General features: G+C 42.2%; 1 protein-coding gene across 3 annotated transcripts in view; it reads left to right on the top strand.

The window, feature by feature from the left end:
• TGFBR3 (transforming growth factor beta receptor 3) overlaps positions 1 to 17,015 on the top strand; it is a 209,833-nt gene that overhangs the window by 177,771 nt on the left and 15,047 nt on the right. For all 3 annotated transcript variants that reach the window (XM_006934902.5, XM_003990327.6, XM_019837423.3), the window contains 4 exons: positions 574 to 873; positions 4,046 to 4,166; positions 14,532 to 14,573; positions 16,808 to 16,915. In XM_006934902.5, coding sequence (XP_006934964.2) covers positions 574 to 873; positions 4,046 to 4,166; positions 14,532 to 14,573; positions 16,808 to 16,915 — 571 coding nt within the window. The remainder of the gene's footprint in view (positions 1 to 573; positions 874 to 4,045; positions 4,167 to 14,531; positions 14,574 to 16,807; positions 16,916 to 17,015) is intronic.

Raw genomic sequence — 17,015 nt, 5'->3', positions numbered from 1 at the left:
CTCACTAGGAAGCAGGACTTTAGATGAATCTGTAGCTTTATTGCAATGTTTTAGGCTCATTCTGACTTGCTGCAGTTTAGAAGTTCAGTCCTCTCTGCCTAGGTTAAATAGATTTTGCTCTGTACCTTATTTTTGAGCAATTTCAAAAAATAGCCTGCGCTACAGGTGGTATGCTACTAAGACATGATACAGTATTATGACATCAGGGATTTTGCCTGTTGGTGTTTGTTTATTTTGGAAAATCCATTTTAGGTGCGCGCTGTGCTTTTATTTTTATTTCCCAGAGGACTTAGGGGAGGTTGACAAGATTTATTCATCTTGTGTTGGAATCTTCCAGACTGACATTGGAACCAAATAATTCACCATAATCATCCATATCAAGTTTAAATGGGAGACGTCTTTTTTCAATGAGTATATATTACTTTTGTAATTAGAAAGAAGACTGTATAAGTACACTATGAAAATAAAGCAGGGTCCCTCATCAGAAGCACTATGTTGATATGTTACCCTTGTGTAATAGAGTAAAAGAGAGATGCCAACTTGCTTCTGATTGGTCTTTCTGTTCTTTTGTAGGTGTCTGTTACTAAGGCTGACCAAGAATTGGGCTTTGCCATCCAAACGTGCTTTATCTCTCCATATTCAAACCCGGATAGGATGTCTGATTACACTATCATTGAAAACATTTGTCCTAAAGATGAATCTGTGAAATTCTACAATCCAAAGAGGGTGCACTTTCCTATTCCCCAAGCTGAGATGGATAAGAAGCGATTCAGCTTTGTGTTTAAGTCCATTTTCAACACCTCACTGCTCTTTCTACAGTGTGAGCTCACGCTGTGTACCAAGAAGGAAAAGGACCCCCAGAAGTTACCTAAGGTGAGTAGGCCTTCATCCATCTGTATGCTATTTCGACATTTTTAGGTGAGGCAGTGACCTACCAGAGAAGTTTAATCACGAGTTATTGCAGGTTGAGGTTTTTGGTTTGGGAACTGCCCAATTGAAGTAATAAAATCTGTGTTAGCAGGGAACCGTGAGTTTTATGGAGTCTTAGAGAATAAATCCTGACAGTATGACTTTTTTTTTCCATGCATGCTACTTAGTAGTATCTTACAAATGATAAATCAAGACTGTTTTCCATTGAGGGAGAGGTCTGGCTTTATCTTTGCTATTCAGATAGCGTGCAGTGCCAAAAGTACAGAGCCGAAAGGACAAGTTCAGTGTGAGGATTAATTTTTCCAGGTCCCGCTGAGACTTGTATTGCAATTGTTTTTTGACCTTCTCTGTGTGAATTATAAGGTTGACTTGTCTCAAGAGGACCTCTAAGGGAAACTAACAAATATTTTAATTTTTCTCAGCTTCATACTGGTTCATCATGTTTACCTTATGTCACTTCCCATATTGAACCAGTACATTCTGTTGCCACAACAGACATCAGAACACTTTGACCTTGTTGGAATGGCTGCGTAGGGGGGATCTGCAAGGTTAATTACAAACCCTCATTAGTTGGGCCTTGTGCAAGAAGGGTGTCTCTGCCACAGTTTTGTTTCTGTGATCTTCCATAGTTATGTATAATTCCTTACATGCATTTCATCTGTAGAAATCTCGCACAGTGTCAGCTGACTTATAAAACTTTTGTAGTCACATATAAATCAGTGTCTAAAACTAATAATTGATTGGTATCATTAATAGTGTATGTGTGGAATTCTCTCTTAATACATAGGTTGTAAGAGGTAGATATAGAGGGAGGAGGAACAGTTAAATCATTATTACTGGATAAATTACCACTGACCTGAATGCTTTACACTGTTATATTCCCCCGGGCATCCATTTCTCCGATAACATCAGAGAACATTTTATAATACATATGAAAATGTAGCAAATCTGGTCATGATCATTTGGGAGCATGAATACATAAGATAATATAGACTATGTTCTTTAGGTTGCTTTTGGAAACATTGATGCCTTAGCCTTGTGGGCATTCACCTCCCAGTGGCCATTTGTGGACTTGTGGTAGAGAGGCATGGGAAAACTTAATGCTTGGCTGTGACACACAGCTGGTCCCTGCAGCTGGTGGAAGACTTGTAGAAGTTTGGGATCTAGGAGGGGAGGCCTGGCAGTTACTAGGCATCTTTACTGAAGGCTTTGGTTATTACCTCTCGCTGAGCCTGGCCTGGCATAGTCCATAGCGTATCATTCTGTGAAAATTAATCCCAGTACTTCATTGCAGAGAATTCTAAGGAGAGTTCTAAGGCCTAGCAGGTGACATGGGATGTGACCCTAAACCTAAAGTCTCTATTTACGCCCAAGGCAAGAGAAAGTAGAAAGAGCATGAGCACTGAGCAGGAAGGCCCACTGCTTACTAACAAGATTTTAAGCAAGTCCCCTGAGCTCTCAGAATCTGCATGGCCTCATCTATAATTGAAATAATAGTAGGGGCGCCTGGATGGCCCAGTCGGTTGAGCGTCCAACTTTGGCTCAGGTCATGATCTCACGGTTTGTGAGTTCGAGCCCTGCGTCGGCCTCTGTGCTGACCGATCATAGCCTGGAGCCTGCTTAGGATTCTGTGTCTCCCCCTCTCTCTACCCTTCCCTGGCTCACGCTCTGTGTCTCTCTGTCTCTCAATAATAAATAAATGTTAAAGGAAAAAAAATGAAAAAAAAAAAAAAAAGAAATAATAGTAGCTGGCTTCCCTTAGGAACAGAGGAGCAAATGAGACAGTAACAACAGTCCACCATTTATAGTACAGTAGCTTCGGATGAACTGTTACCACTCTCCTCATGTTTACTGCTTGTAGGTAATATTTCCACAGTTCTAGCGACTTCTCAGTGCCTTCTATGATGATAGAGAGAGCCAAAGAATCTTCCTAGGAGGAGTACTCAAAGATCATCCCTGCCCTTAGCTGATGAAACTAAGGCCGGAGTTAAGTGTCTTGCCCGGGGTCGAGCCGTGAGTTGGACGTAGAATCGTAGACTCTTACTTATCTGAAGAAATAACAGCAAAGTAAGAAGGCTTTTCCTAACATGCAGATCTTTTCAACAATGAGGCCTTTCCACAGAAAAATCTGTTGTTTCCCTTTATAAGGAGGCTATTGTAAAGGCTTCCTCTGGGTTTTGGGGGAAGGGAAGGAGTTATTTTCTTATAATATGCTGTTCAGAGCAGCAATGACAATAGAGCCAAAAGCCTTTGCTCTTTTGTGATTGGAAGAGCTGGAAGTTCATTAGCTTTTAGGGATGGCTTGCTATAGACTTCTTAAAGGGTTGATATACTTCTTACAACAAAAACAAGTAGATGCCATGTACATCAGAGTTTCACCTATTGATAAGCATAGACAAGGAACTGAAGATGTTTTAAAGAAAAAGGTACTAGAGTGTGATTACACTTTTTAAAAACAGATGTAACGGGCTTGGGCATGCTAATCCTAAATTCAGGGCCTTAAAATGACTGTAAACAGCTAATCTCATGGTCCCCACACCTGGCTACAACTCCCCAGGACTCCAGTGTGGAACACTATAGCAGGTGACCCTGGTCACCTATACCATTTTGAACGAGCCTATACCAGGATTTTAAAAAATCAAACAAATTTGACAACATTATTATCTTTTTGGACAACAGATGTAAAATCTGTCACTTTCATAATGCCGTGCATGAAGTTTCCCACAATCACAAATCACAAATATGAACCATTTATGTGAAGCCAGCTTGGTGAAGGGCCAACATTCGTCATATAGTTTTTTTTTATTATTATTTTTCAGACTAAATAACACTAAAACCTCTAGTTGTTTTGTGGGAAGATGGGGGGAAAAGGCAATGTTTATAAGCCATCCAGTGATATTTGAATCTTCAAGTGCAGCTGAGAATATCCTGGGTCTGCCACTATATCTCCCAGATTATTTATGGTTCTTTGGAAAACGCCCAAATCTCCTGTTTTTCTCTGGTAAACAGCTGTGAGCTGTCTGATAAGGGGCACTGGCCAACTGTGCAGGCTGAGTTGGTGCAGGCTCTTCGGGGTGACCCCTGACCCTGCTTTGCTGTCTCTGCCTCTCTGCAGTGTGTGCCTCCAGATGAAGCCTGCACCTCGCTGGACGCCTCAATGATCTGGGCCATGATGCAGACTAAGAAGACCTTCACCAAGCCCCTTGCTGTGATCCACCAGCAAGAAGAAGTTAAAGGTGCGTTTTGGAAGGCTCGCTCAGAGCCTGGGGGTTGCCCATTTTAAGAAGTTCCAGTACTAGACCCCTAGGATGAGCCTGGGTAGCTCAGTTGGCTGAGCATCCAACTTTAGCTCAGGTCATGATCTCACAGTTCGCGAGTTTGAGCCCCACATCGGGCTCTGTGCTGACAGCTCAGAGCCCACTTTGGATTCTCTGCCCCTCTCCTGCTCATGCTCTTTCTCTGAAAACTAAGTAAACATTAAAAAAAAAAAAGCTCCAGGGGCGCCTGGGTGGCGCAGTCGGTTAAGCGTCCGACTTCAACCAGGTCACGATCTCGCAGTCCGTGAGTTCGAGCCCCACGTCGGGCTCTGGGCTGATGGCTCAGAGCCTGGAGCCTGTTTCCGATTCTGTGTCTCCCTCTCTCTCTGCCCCTCCCCCGTTCATGCTCTGTCTCTTTCTGTCCCAAAAATAAATAAAAAATGTTGAAAAAAAAAAAAAAAGCTCCAATACTAAAAAAAATACAAAAGAAGCAGCAACAGCCCCAATACTGTAAATCAAAGTACATTTGTATTCAAAAGATAAATTAAGGGCCAATTAGTAACTTTAGAAGGAGTTTTGCCAAAAGAGCCTTTTATTTAGTTAGGTCTGCTCTGACATGTGGCTGAGTTATTAGTGATATGTTTGCCAATGATTTCCTCTTTAATATTATATCAGAGTCAAAGTTGTCCCTATCCCAATGTCACTCTCCCTTGCCATTCAAATATGCTCCCTTGAGTGTGCAAGAAAGGCTCCAAGTTCCTCCTGGCATGCCTGGATTGAGCAGCCCACAGCCCATCTTTCTGTGGTCTACTACCAGTGATTCTGCCGAGTACAAGCAGTCCCAGGGCTGTATGAGGATCGCAGATGCCTCTGGGGAGAGTGTTAGGTATATGAACACCATTCATCTTAGGTCAGAGCAGAAAGAAGGTTAAGAACCACTGTCCAAATGCATTTTTATAATTCAGGTTTCAGAATGTTACGCAGGCACATTTGTTGCTTGAAGCCAAGGGTGCCTCTTCTTGCACACCCAGGAGCATCAGCAGTCTGCATCTTCTTGTGGGAGAAAAGGAAGGACGTGCCCTAAGAGGTGTGGCCTCAGGTAGACAGGCAAGGCAAAGCCAAACATGGTGTAGGCCAAGTCAGCCAGACCAGCGGAGAAACTGAGCTGGGCTCCATGGAGATGTTAGGAATGGACATGAGGTCCTGTGGACTGTGGAGAGCATCTGATGGGGACGGGCATCACAGCCGAGGGGCATGGACAAACAAGAACACATCAGGCAGCTGGCAACATCTGAGGGGGTGGAGCCAAATACACATGGGCTATTTGGGCAGCTACATTTGTCACTGTCTAGAAACAACCTATGACTATCTGGAAACATTGTCTAGGGGTGCCAAACAAAGAGAAGTCTGAGAGTGAAAGTGGATTCCTAGCTTCTGGGGCTAGCTCTTTCAGGGCTAGGTCCCATGCCACCTTCCACCACCAAGGGACAGAGAGGAGCTTGGCACTGGAGCCTTGATAGAAGCCAGCAAGCATACAGTCTCCTCTTGGTGAGCATTTGCTAGGAGGCCTGCCAGGTGGAGCTGACACCTGATGTAGGCTTGGGGGCAGCGCTGGGATGACATTTCTGATGTAAGCATTGTTGGATTTGGCAAGACAAGGCAGTGGGGGCTAAGAGGATAGGCGCACAGGACCTAATAGAATAGAGGCATGTGGATGTGTCTACTTTCTTCTTTGGTTGAGTGACCTCTGTGAAAAGAGCCATTCTTATTGACGTATCTGTATGTCATTTGCCCTCTTCCTACTGCTCACTTTGGAAAGGCAGGAGATACAGTGAGGAGGGCACTGGCTTAGAGTCAGGAGCCTGGGGCACAACTTAACTTTACCTGTTGTACTGTTTGAAGAAGCAAACTAGGTTTTAATTCATTGCCCAGCCATTCTGAAGGTGGTGCAAAATGGACATACTAGATGTTTATTGGTTCCTTATTAACACTTTTTGTTGTTGTTTTACTCTCACTGATTGGTTTTCAACAATTTGAAACCGTGTAATAGCCACAGTCTTTCTGTAAATGGATTGCCCAAATAGTTCCCTGTTTTGGGGGACCAGGGGAAAGAAATAAGTTAATTGTGTTGCGAAGTATATCACAGTTGGGCAACATCTGGCTCATTTTGTACTTTTGTGAGTGGTTTAACAATAACAGCAGCCACTTGTATTCCATTTGTTACTCTTACCTTTTTTGAGAGAGGTAGTTCCGCTCATAATTGAAGGCAGCCGCTTGCTTTTTTCTATGCCAAAGAATAATTAGGCATTAATACACAGCGGTATAACTTCCAGTAATTCATTCATGCTTCTTTTAAGTTTGGTGGTATTTTTCTAAGTAATTCCTCTTGCAAATTAGGTAATTACTTTTGTTTAAACTTAGTGTAATTATCCTGAAAGTTCGGTGTTGTTGTTTTTTTACATGAAAGTTCAAGAGGAAAATTTTACCAAATATCAAAGCAGTTTCATGAGATTTGCTGATTGAGACTAGATTTTAGCGGAGAAGCTTGTGGTGAAGAAAGTTGATTGCTTAGGGTTGTTAAACAAATGCAGGTTAGACTATCAGCCAGCTTCCCTTGGGCTGTGTGCAAATAGGCTTTCTAACTTTGCACTGAATGGCAGTTCTGGCACTTTCCAGCTCTCTGAGTGACTCCTCCCACCCTTCATGTTTATTTTCTTTTCATTCTGAAATCATTTCTTCATGATGCAGGCCATTGGAGTCTGTGTTTTCCCTCTCCCTCTCAGTAAATTGGAATAATCAGTTGAAATGGGGATGTGACCATTTGCCTAATAGCATTAGGTTATTTGAATAATAACTGGGTCATCATGAACAGTCTTTCTGCCAGCTTTGTGTGTTACTTTTGTAAGCCACAGAACCTGTAGTATCTCCAGGAGTATCTCTTAATGGAACGAATTTGGGGGTAAAAATTACCCAACCAATGAGATGTTTGACTGCCTTTTTAGCCACACAGGTGCTCTTTGAAGGCCGTGCTGAAGTTCCAGGTCTCCCTGGTCATTGGTGCATCTTATTTCTCCACACTGGATTTTCTGGGGCAGCAGCAGATAAAGGCTCAGGTTATCAGCTTCTCAGCCAAGCAGAGAGCTGGTCTGTACTCCCAGTGCTAATGGCCTGGTCACATTTCAGGTGGTGTTTCTTCCTCCTATGGACACAGAGAACAGGCCGCCAAAACTAAATAATTCTGAGTCCCTCCTCTGGGCCACTGTTTTTTTTTTTGTTTTTGTTTTTCAATTTATTTATTTATTTTGAGAGAGAGAGAGAGAGAGAGAGAGAGAGAGAGCACCTGAGTGCGCACATGCGTGAGGGAGGGGCAGAGAGAGGGGGAGGGGCAGAGGGAGAGGGAGAGAGAGAAAATCCCAAGCAGACTCTGCACTGTCAGCACAAGAGCTCTACTCAGGGCTCGAACTCACAAACCGTGAGATCATGACCTGAGCCAAAGTCCAGAGTTGGACGCTTAACCCACTGAGCCACCTAGGTGCCCCTGGGCTGCTATTTTTAATGGAATATGCCTGAGCTTCCACAGCACATAATCACCACCTTAGTCCCTTGGGAGCTAGCTTTGGGTTAGCATTATTTTGCTGCTAAAACTTTCAACAGATGATTGTGCTGGTGGTGATGATAGTCATGGAGATGATAATGATTATCTAACATTTACGGGGCATTTGCTTACTACAGGGCTCTGTGCTGAATGCTTCATGTGGGTAATTGTATTTAATCATCATAGCCCCTCTGGGAGGCAAGTATAGAGCAATATTGGATAACCTGACATAAATAAATGGTGGGTCCGAGATTCAAATCCAGGCACTTTGATTCCAGGGCTTGTGTTCTGTAAACCCTATGCCTTATCCTAGGTAGAGGTTGATTCTAGGTTTTAATAAAAACTACAAGCAACATAGGTATCTATCTTCTCACACCCTTTTCACACCCCTTCTCCTATTCATGCCATTTCACACTGGCAGTCAAGTTCATACTCAAATACTCTAATGATTGTGAACTGAAAAGATGAAGAATTTTAGGAAAAAAATCTGTTCCCCAAAGGGTAAGATGTTGGGACACATGTAAGCCATTTAAGAGAGTATTAAAATTGAGAAGTTCTGTGACTCTGAATTGTAACTCACAAAAAAGCCCAGAAAACATGAATAGTCGATGCATATTATGGTTTATGGCAAAACAATTAAAATAGTTGAGGTAGTGCCATCCTACCATATTTTCTGAAATATTTTGAAGTATAGGCACATTAGTGCTGTTTGCTTTGGATGCTGTGACCATTTTTTGTGGCATTTGAGAACACACTAGGGCTTGCACAATAAAAATGGCTCTACCACAGCAGTGATGATTTTTTGAAAATGGTGAAAGGGAAGATAATCATTTGTCTGAAATTTAGGGCACATATAAAAAAATGAATGAGAAAGAACAATAAACATCACCCCCAAGTTTGCCATGATTTATATACAATATGTAATTTTTAGCAAGTTAAATGTTCAAAATACTGAATTTCCACTACATAACTTTTTAAAAATAAGTGTGTTCAGGACAGCACCTGGCATATCATGGGCACTTGGTAAATGTTAATTTCCTTTCCTTCCTCTTAACCTCTCAGCCAAACTGGGTTTTTGTGGGGAGTAGGGGTGGAAGGGGAATGAAAGGGAAAGCTGTAAACGTCAATTGGAAGTTAATCCAAGAGAGGCGTTACTTTTTGGAACATACTTGATTTTTCCAGAACAAAAATACTCTAAAGCACCCAGCCGGGTTTTGTCCTCAGGCTGAAGTAGAGATGAGGGGAAGCTGAGTAGAAAGATGGTAGAAATGTTTAACTGACAGACCAAGACATTCAGTCTTTATCCAGTAAGGGACAGAGGTATCTAGGGACTTTTTACTTTGGAAAATTTTAAATATATACGAGAGTAGGATAGGACAGGACAGGACAGGACAGGACAGGACAGGACAGAATAGAATAGAATAGAATAGAATAGAATAGAATAGAATAGAATAGAATAGAATAGAATAGGAGAATGAACTACTATGTATCCTCCGTGTAGTTTCAGCAGCTACCAATTTATGGCCAAACTTGTTTTACCACTTTCTGTCCCTGGATTGTTTTGAAGGAAATCCAGACATTTCATCTCATCCATAAATATTCCAGCATGCACCTCTAAAATTTAAGAACCATCGAAAAGATTGGGGTATCTGGCTGGCTCAGTTGGTGGAGCATGTCACTCTTGACCTCCCTGTTGTGGGTTTGAGCCCCACGTTGGATGTGGAGATTACTTAAAAATAATAACATCTTTAAAAAAAAAAAAAAATACGTTGGGTAGGGAACCAATGATCAAATCATTTAGGAAGACTACTCTGAAAGCAGCATGAAGGTTGTTTTGGGGAGATATACACAGTATAAGATATACATGATAATTACAGTTATTCAAAAAAATGTTTAGGGGCGCCTGGGTGGCGCAGTCGGTTAAGCGTCCGACTTCAGCCAGGTCACGATCTCGCGGTCCGTGAGTTCGAGCCCCACGTCGGGCTCTGGGCTGATGGCTCGGAGCCTGGAGCCTGTTTCCGATTCTGTGTCTCCCTCTCTCTCTGCCCTCCCCCGTTCATGCTCTGTCTCTCTCTGTCCCAAAAATAAAAAATAAACGTTGAAAAAAAATTTAAAAAAAAAATGTTTATTGGTACCCACTATATGCTCAGCATATAGTAAACCTGTCTGTAAGGCCTTGTGTAGTGCAGAGGTTTACACCTTGACTCTGTTGATGTTTTGAGCTGGGTAACTCTTGGGGTAGAGGGCTGTCCTATGTATCGTAGGATTTTGAGCAGCATCCTTAGTCTCTGTCCACTAGATGCCCATGGTAAACCCCTCTGCTACCCATTGTAACAACCCAAAATGTCTCCAGATATTTCCACATGTCCCAGTGGGATGCAGGCGGCAAAAATCACCCCAGGTAAGAACCAGTGATCAAGTGGAAGGGTGCGGATAAGTGACAGAGTAATTGGAATGAATGCCATAAATATTGAAAGAACCAGCAAAGGGGCTCATTTACAGTGAAGTTAGTAAAAACTGCACGTTAAATGGGGTCTGCACAGAGGCCTCCTGAGTCCCCAGCTTCTTCATCTTCCTATCTTTCCCTCTTTGCCAAACACCAATAGATGTGGGTACCAAGTAGACACCTTGTTCCCCTGTGGGCCTGCTCGATCCTACCATATTTAGGAGAACTGAATTGAAAGCTGGAAGCTCAAAGCTGTGGTCAGTTACTCATGCATAACCCCAGAAATATCCCGTTTATGAAAACCATGCCCAACAAACTGAAATTTGGTTCTAGAGGCAGACCAAAATTTGCTCAAGAGTATACGAAAAGATTTAATTCAGAATGTTGATTATAGTTTGTTCTTTCTGCAAATGAATCTCTATTGTTAAAATTCTCTTTGCAGCAATAGCAAGGATTCCTTTCTTACCATCTTACCCTTAAACCAAAAGTAAATATCGCCGCGTTCCCGTTTTCCTTTCGGCATGCCAGCTCGATTATAGGGTTCCGGCGGAGATCAGGCTCCTTTAGTCATACACAGGGGTTATTGGGGACTTTTGGAACCAAAAGGAGGATAAAATCCTGTAACCTCAGTGCTGCAGCTTGTGCTTGTTATTGTTTATGGAGGAACTTCACCCCGGGGGAAATAAGCACCAAATGTTTCTGTTTAGCTGCGAGAAGGCCCCTATTTGGGGTGGGGGAAAAGGATTAGATCATAGGCTAAGTCCATTAAGAGTTTTAAAACAATGCCATCCATCACAGAGGCCTTGCTCTAAAACCCAAATTCTCACATGTGAGGTCTCCTTTGGGGAGAGTCATTATTTAAAACCACTTAGGGATTCTGAGTGAAAAAGTTTAGCCATGGGCGGTTGATTGGATGGAACTCTTCCCAGACGCGTGTATATTTCTCACATGATGAACACTATAGAGACCTTTAAATGCCTTTGGACTTAGTTCAGCGAATCAAACCACTGCATCTTGGAACTAGAATTTTGTGGTTAGATACCCCTACTTCATAGGGTTCTTGGGAGTTTAAAATGAGAAAATCCAAGAGAAGGCTTTTTGTCAATTGTAAAATACTATACACATGTATAAATGTAAGACATCACCTTCACTATTTTATCACTGCCAATAGGCTGATAGGACCAAACCCCTAGGAGACAGTCTCTTGTGTGCATTTTGTAGTCGGTGTGTGTTCTGCCTACTGAAATAGATTTTCTTAAAAACACACAATCATTTTAATTTTAGTAATTCTATTTCAGTATAACCTGCACATGTCCTCACCCTCGTGCCCCCATGTTGCACAACTCCAGGGGGCAGTGTTCAGTTGTGGTGGCTTTGATTCATCCGGGAGCATTCCTTCCCCTAGAGCTGGACCAGGATACTTGTGCTGCAGCCCAGCTGCGATGGTTAATCCTGAGAATTTACAATCCTGTGTAGCCTCTTTATTTTTATAAACAATGACCTTGAATGCTGCTTGTTTGGTCAGTTTTTCACAAGTTCTTTTCACTCCACTGTGGATTCCAGCACAAGGTGTGTGTTCCTTCTTTATGGAGTGGAAATGGAGGTGAAAAGAGAGGTGCTAAACACTGACCACTTGAAACCCTAAAGAGCGGGGGAGAGTCTGTGCCAGGACTCAGCACACTATTTCCCTAAAGGGCCAGATAGTGTTTTTGGTTTCTTCCTCATACAGTCCCAGCCCTGACTACTCAGTGCTGTTCCTGCAGCATGTAAGTGTGAGCAGTTGTAGACAATACAGGAACGATGAGCATGGTTATGTTCAAAGAAAACTTTATTTATGGAATAGGTTTGAATGTCACATAATTTTCATATGTCATAAAATATTTTTGGTTTGTTTTTTTTTTTTCCAGTCACCTAACAATATGAAATTTAGGGCACCTGAGTGGCTCAGTTGGTTGAGTGTCTGACTCTTGATTTCAATTCAAGTCATTATCCCAGGGTTGTGGGATAGAGCTCTGCTTCGAGCTCCATGCTGAATGTGGAGCCTACTTTAAGATTCATTCTCAGGGCGCCTGGGTGGTGCAGTCGGTTAAGCGTCCGACTTCAGCCAGGTCACGATCTCACGGTCTGTGAGTTCAAGCCCCGCATCGGGCTCTGGGCTGATGGCTCGGAGCCTGGAGCCTGTTTCCTATTCTGTGTCTCCCTCTCTCTCTGCCCCTCACCCGTTCATGCTCTGTCTCTCTCTGTCCCAAAAATAAATAAACGTTAAAAAAAAAAAAAAAGATTCATTCTCTCCCTATCTCCGCCTCCCCCTCTCTCCCCCTCTCCCCCACTCCCTCTCTCTCTCCCTCTCTCTTTCTCTGTCTTCCCCTCCCTCCCTCCCTGCCTCTCTCCCCTGCTTGTGCATGCTCTCTCTCTCTCTAAAAGATATATGTGTGTGTGTGTGTGTGTGTGTGTGTGTATATATGTATACACACACACACACATATATATATATATGTATATATATATATATATAATAAAAATAAATGTGCGCCTGGGTGGCTCAGTTGGTTAAGCGTCTGACTCTTAATTTTGGCTCAGGTCATGACCTCACAGTTCATGAGGCTCTTTGCTGACAGCATGGAGACTGCTTGGAATTCTCTCTCTCTCTCTCTCTCTCTCTCTCTCTCTCTGTCTCTCTGTCTCTCTCTCTCTCTTTCTCTCTCTCTCTCTCTCTCTCTCTCTGCCCCTGCCCTGCTTGCTCACACTTTCTCTCTCTCTCTCTCTCTCTCCCTCTCAAAATAAAGTAAATAAAATTTATTCTTAGTTTATGATCTAAGCTTTTCTCACCGTTAGTCACAAGTATCTTCTTAATCAGTGCTTTCCTGTTAAGGACAAAGTGACATTCCCTAGTCATTAGCCTACTAAGTAGAATCTGGAATTTGGGATCAACCCCTGCCCTGATGCTTTCCAGCTGTGACCTCGGGCAAGTCACATGATATCAGAGTCTCAGAATGCTCATTTGTAAAATAGTGATAAGAATTCTTTTTCTGCATCCCTCACAGGGCTGGTGTGAACCTCAAATGAGATTTGAACACGAAAGAATTATAGGAATGTCAAAGCATCTTCTATATAGCCTTATTCTAGGCTTCTTCTATTGTGTCCATTTTCGAAAAGCATATCAACAATCTAATGATCCTTCACTGAATATTTCTGGTCAGCCTATTCTATGCTAGGCTGAGCCTTGAAGATGTACAGATAAGGAAGAACTTGACCCTGCCCTCAGGGCAGAAAAAAATGTAGAGAATTACGATGCGATGTAGTATACGTACAAAAACTGTGGGGTGGAATTAGCAGAGAGTGTCGAGACCAGCCCTGCTGGTTGGGATTGGAGGTTGGGGCAGTGGGAGAGTCAGAGAAGGCCTCCCGGCAAAAATACCAACAGTGCAGGTCTGGGGGAGAAGGGGTATTTCAGGGAATGGCTTGCAAAGTGTGATGACATACAGCAGCATGGAAAAGTTAGGGAGCTTAAATAAATCTGGGTGAAGGACCCCTAGGAAAGGAGACTATAGACAGGTCAGTAGAGGAGGAAGGCGGAACTTTGTGTGCTCTGCTAGAGCTTGGATTTTCTTTCCTATAAGTTCAGGAAGTCATGGAGCAGTTTAATCAGGACAATAACTTAATCAACTCTGGGCTCTGGAAAATTCAGTGTGGGGGAAAATATAGAGGAGGAAATATTTGGGGCAGAGGCAGCAGGGCAGTGGGTGGAGATAAGGAGACCAGTTAGGAAAGCTCTGTAACCAATGCAGATGTGTGATGAAAAGGAGCTGCACTAGAGGATAATAGCACTAAGAAGAATAAAGACATTTTTACAAAATTTGTGTACGTTAAAGTAAAAGAACTTTTTTAAAGTGGAAGAACATCATGAATACACTGGAGAATTATGGTATTTGAAGGTATCATATCCTCTTGTTAATATAAAGGTGTGTACACACACACACACACACACACACACACACACACACACACACATTGTCACACTCAAATTACTTAACTTGGCCTTCAGGTTTTCTTCAATTTGGAGAACCTGTACAATTGATGGTTAACAAAGTGCAGTGTTTAAAATTTCTGAGTAACCCATGTTACAGTTTTGACATCTAAAGAGGATAATTGACAAAGCTTTCACCGAGTATTTATTAACAAATAGGAAAGTGGCAGTCTCTGCTCAGATTTTGATGACCTTTTGCTTAAAACTTGGTTTCTCTGTGGAATGCATCATGATTTATGTATTTTTTCTTTCTTTCTTTCTTTCTTTTTTTTCCAGAAACCAGTCTAAGCATTAAGGAACCGAATCCAGTTCCTCCACGTAAGTCTTTACGCATCTGTTTTGAAATGAAGCCTCCTGGGCTTTTTATAAGAATGAGTTGGTTATGGAGCATTTGGCAAACTTTGAGTTTTGATAAGGAGACTTCTGTTCCCATTCCCCTTCTCCCCCATTTTTTCATAATCTTGTACTTTCTTTTTCCTTTCCTCTGTCCTTCCTTCATCCTTCTGGGTTTTTTTCCCCTGTCTGCCTCTTTTAAATATGAATTTGTTGACCCACTGGCATGTGTGGCCTTACTTAGCTTTAGAGAGAAGAGTTCATTATTTGCATACCTGTATCAGCTGTGATCTAAAAGCATTAACTTACAGCTATGGGAGTGGTTTGCTTATGCATCATCAACAGTAATTACCTGCTCAGAGAAGTAGGGCTAAGGGAACTAGCTGCTGGGTCTTCTAGACAGTCTCCAGTCCAAGGGGGGCGAGGGGCGGTTATGGAGGCCCTGGGGGGACGTGTGTGAAAAAAAGAGAGAGACCAACTGCTGCAACATGATGCATTGGAAATCGTCCGGGCCAATTTTGTCACTCGCTCTGGACGAAAACTCTAACCAAAAGATTTAGGTAGATTTGCCTGTGGTTATAATTGGCAGTCAGACAGGACTAGAGCCTGGGCTTCCTGCTGTATACCCAGAAGCTCTTCTAGATGGTGTTGCCTTGTGAAGAGAATTTCTGCTTTTTTTTTTTTTTTCTTCCCTACGACTGTCTGGGTCAGTCTCCATTACTGACCCCATCACATTACACATGAAGGTCTAGTGAGTTCCTTTATGCAAAGCACTATACTGTTCTAGTTAAGGATCTTACTTGAACAATATTGTGGAACATTATCATGAACCCACAAAGAGACACATATGGACGCATTTCTCTCATACTTACCCAGTCTAATTTTCATAAATAACATCTCTATTTTTAGAATTTAGGAGAAGTTTTACTAAAAACTTTCATTCATGCCTCTCTTTTGCATCTGTAAGCATAAAAAGGCAAATCATCTTTTAATACCTGCAGACTAGACTAAATTGTGTTGATGACTTGGTTCATCTTAACCTCTAGAGTTCTTCCCAATTCTTACTCCTTCCTCAGGATCCCAGACCTTTTACAAACTCCTTTTCTTCACTCCCTGCCTTCAGCAGGTGAAGTAGTGCAATCCCCATTTTCCAGAAGTTAACACACCAAAGAACACATGGCCTAGAAGAGTAGCCACCAGGTTGGGAATTCCTAATTTCTAGAATCGTTGCCAGCATGACCTACTTTTCCTGAGCCCTTACGACTTAGTTCTGGGGCTACTCAGGGAGTCATATTTGTCTACAATTAGATCTTTTACACTGAAGTGAGATGAAAGGCAAAGTGATTTAATTCACATGGAGATCAGCTGGAGTTGCTTCTGACTGGAGAGGAACATGGTATTGAAATATTGGGGAGATTGTACACCTGAAATTTATATTAAAAAAAAGACACCTTGGAAATTTTATCCTACTGAAAACCCTTCTCTCTTAGAAAGTGATTTTAACTTCTTATAAGTGATTCAAAGAAGGTGGTTCTCAGGAAATGTTCTATTTCTGTAGCCTGGAATTAATTTCAAGTATAAACATCTTTGCCAAGTGGAGGAACAATTGGTTCTATTTATGTGTTTTGCTGACCATAAAACTGACATCCCTCTACACCGAGACGTGTTTCCGTCCCCCTCGTAGAAAGATCACGGTTGGAAAAGTGTTAAAGAGTAGGTTGTTTTAAATGATACAATACATAATTGTTAAGATGGAGGGTTTGAGCTGAGACCACTGAAAAGTTAAAATCTATGGGAAGAGTCGATCCTTACCTCATGTTTCCTCCTTGGCACTCCCTTTCTTCCGGTCATCTCTCATACTTGTAAATGTTCATGAAAACATGTTTGTAGAGTATTTGAAGTGTGTTTTCTTGTATCATTGTTCAAAGTGTTTGCTGTGGGTCACATTTCGATCATGGAAGTTCATTTTCCAAACCATCTTCACACGGAGGCTACAAACTGAGGAGGATATCTTGGAAATCGGATCATTTTATTTTCCTTTTGGGGGAAAAAAAAACATGCAAGTTTCAAATACACTGCATTTTCTTGGAATCCTCATTTCACCCTTGTTTTATTAGTCAGGGCTCAGCCTTCCCAACAGTGCTTGTGGCACAGATACAAAATTGTAACATATAATGCAGATTCACTGAAAGTATGCATTGGCTTCCCTTCCTTTGTAGAGATCTTCCATGGTCTGGACACCCTCACTGTGATGGGCATCGCATTTGCAGCATTTGTGATCGGAGCACTCCTGACAGGGGCCTTGTGGTACATCTATTCTCACACAGGTGAGTGTGACTGTCAGATAGTAGTTGCTGTGAATCCTGTATGTCTGCCACACAGGCGACCTTTCAGGGTTTCCTTGCATGAATGGATGGACTGACGAAT

This window comes from Felis catus, chromosome C1, assembly GCF_018350175.1.
Source record: "Felis catus isolate Fca126 chromosome C1, F.catus_Fca126_mat1.0, whole genome shotgun sequence".
Taxonomy (NCBI): domain Eukaryota; kingdom Metazoa; phylum Chordata; class Mammalia; order Carnivora; family Felidae; genus Felis; species Felis catus.
Note: the sequence above shows the minus strand (reverse complement) of the source record. Positions and strands in the feature narration are given on the sequence as shown.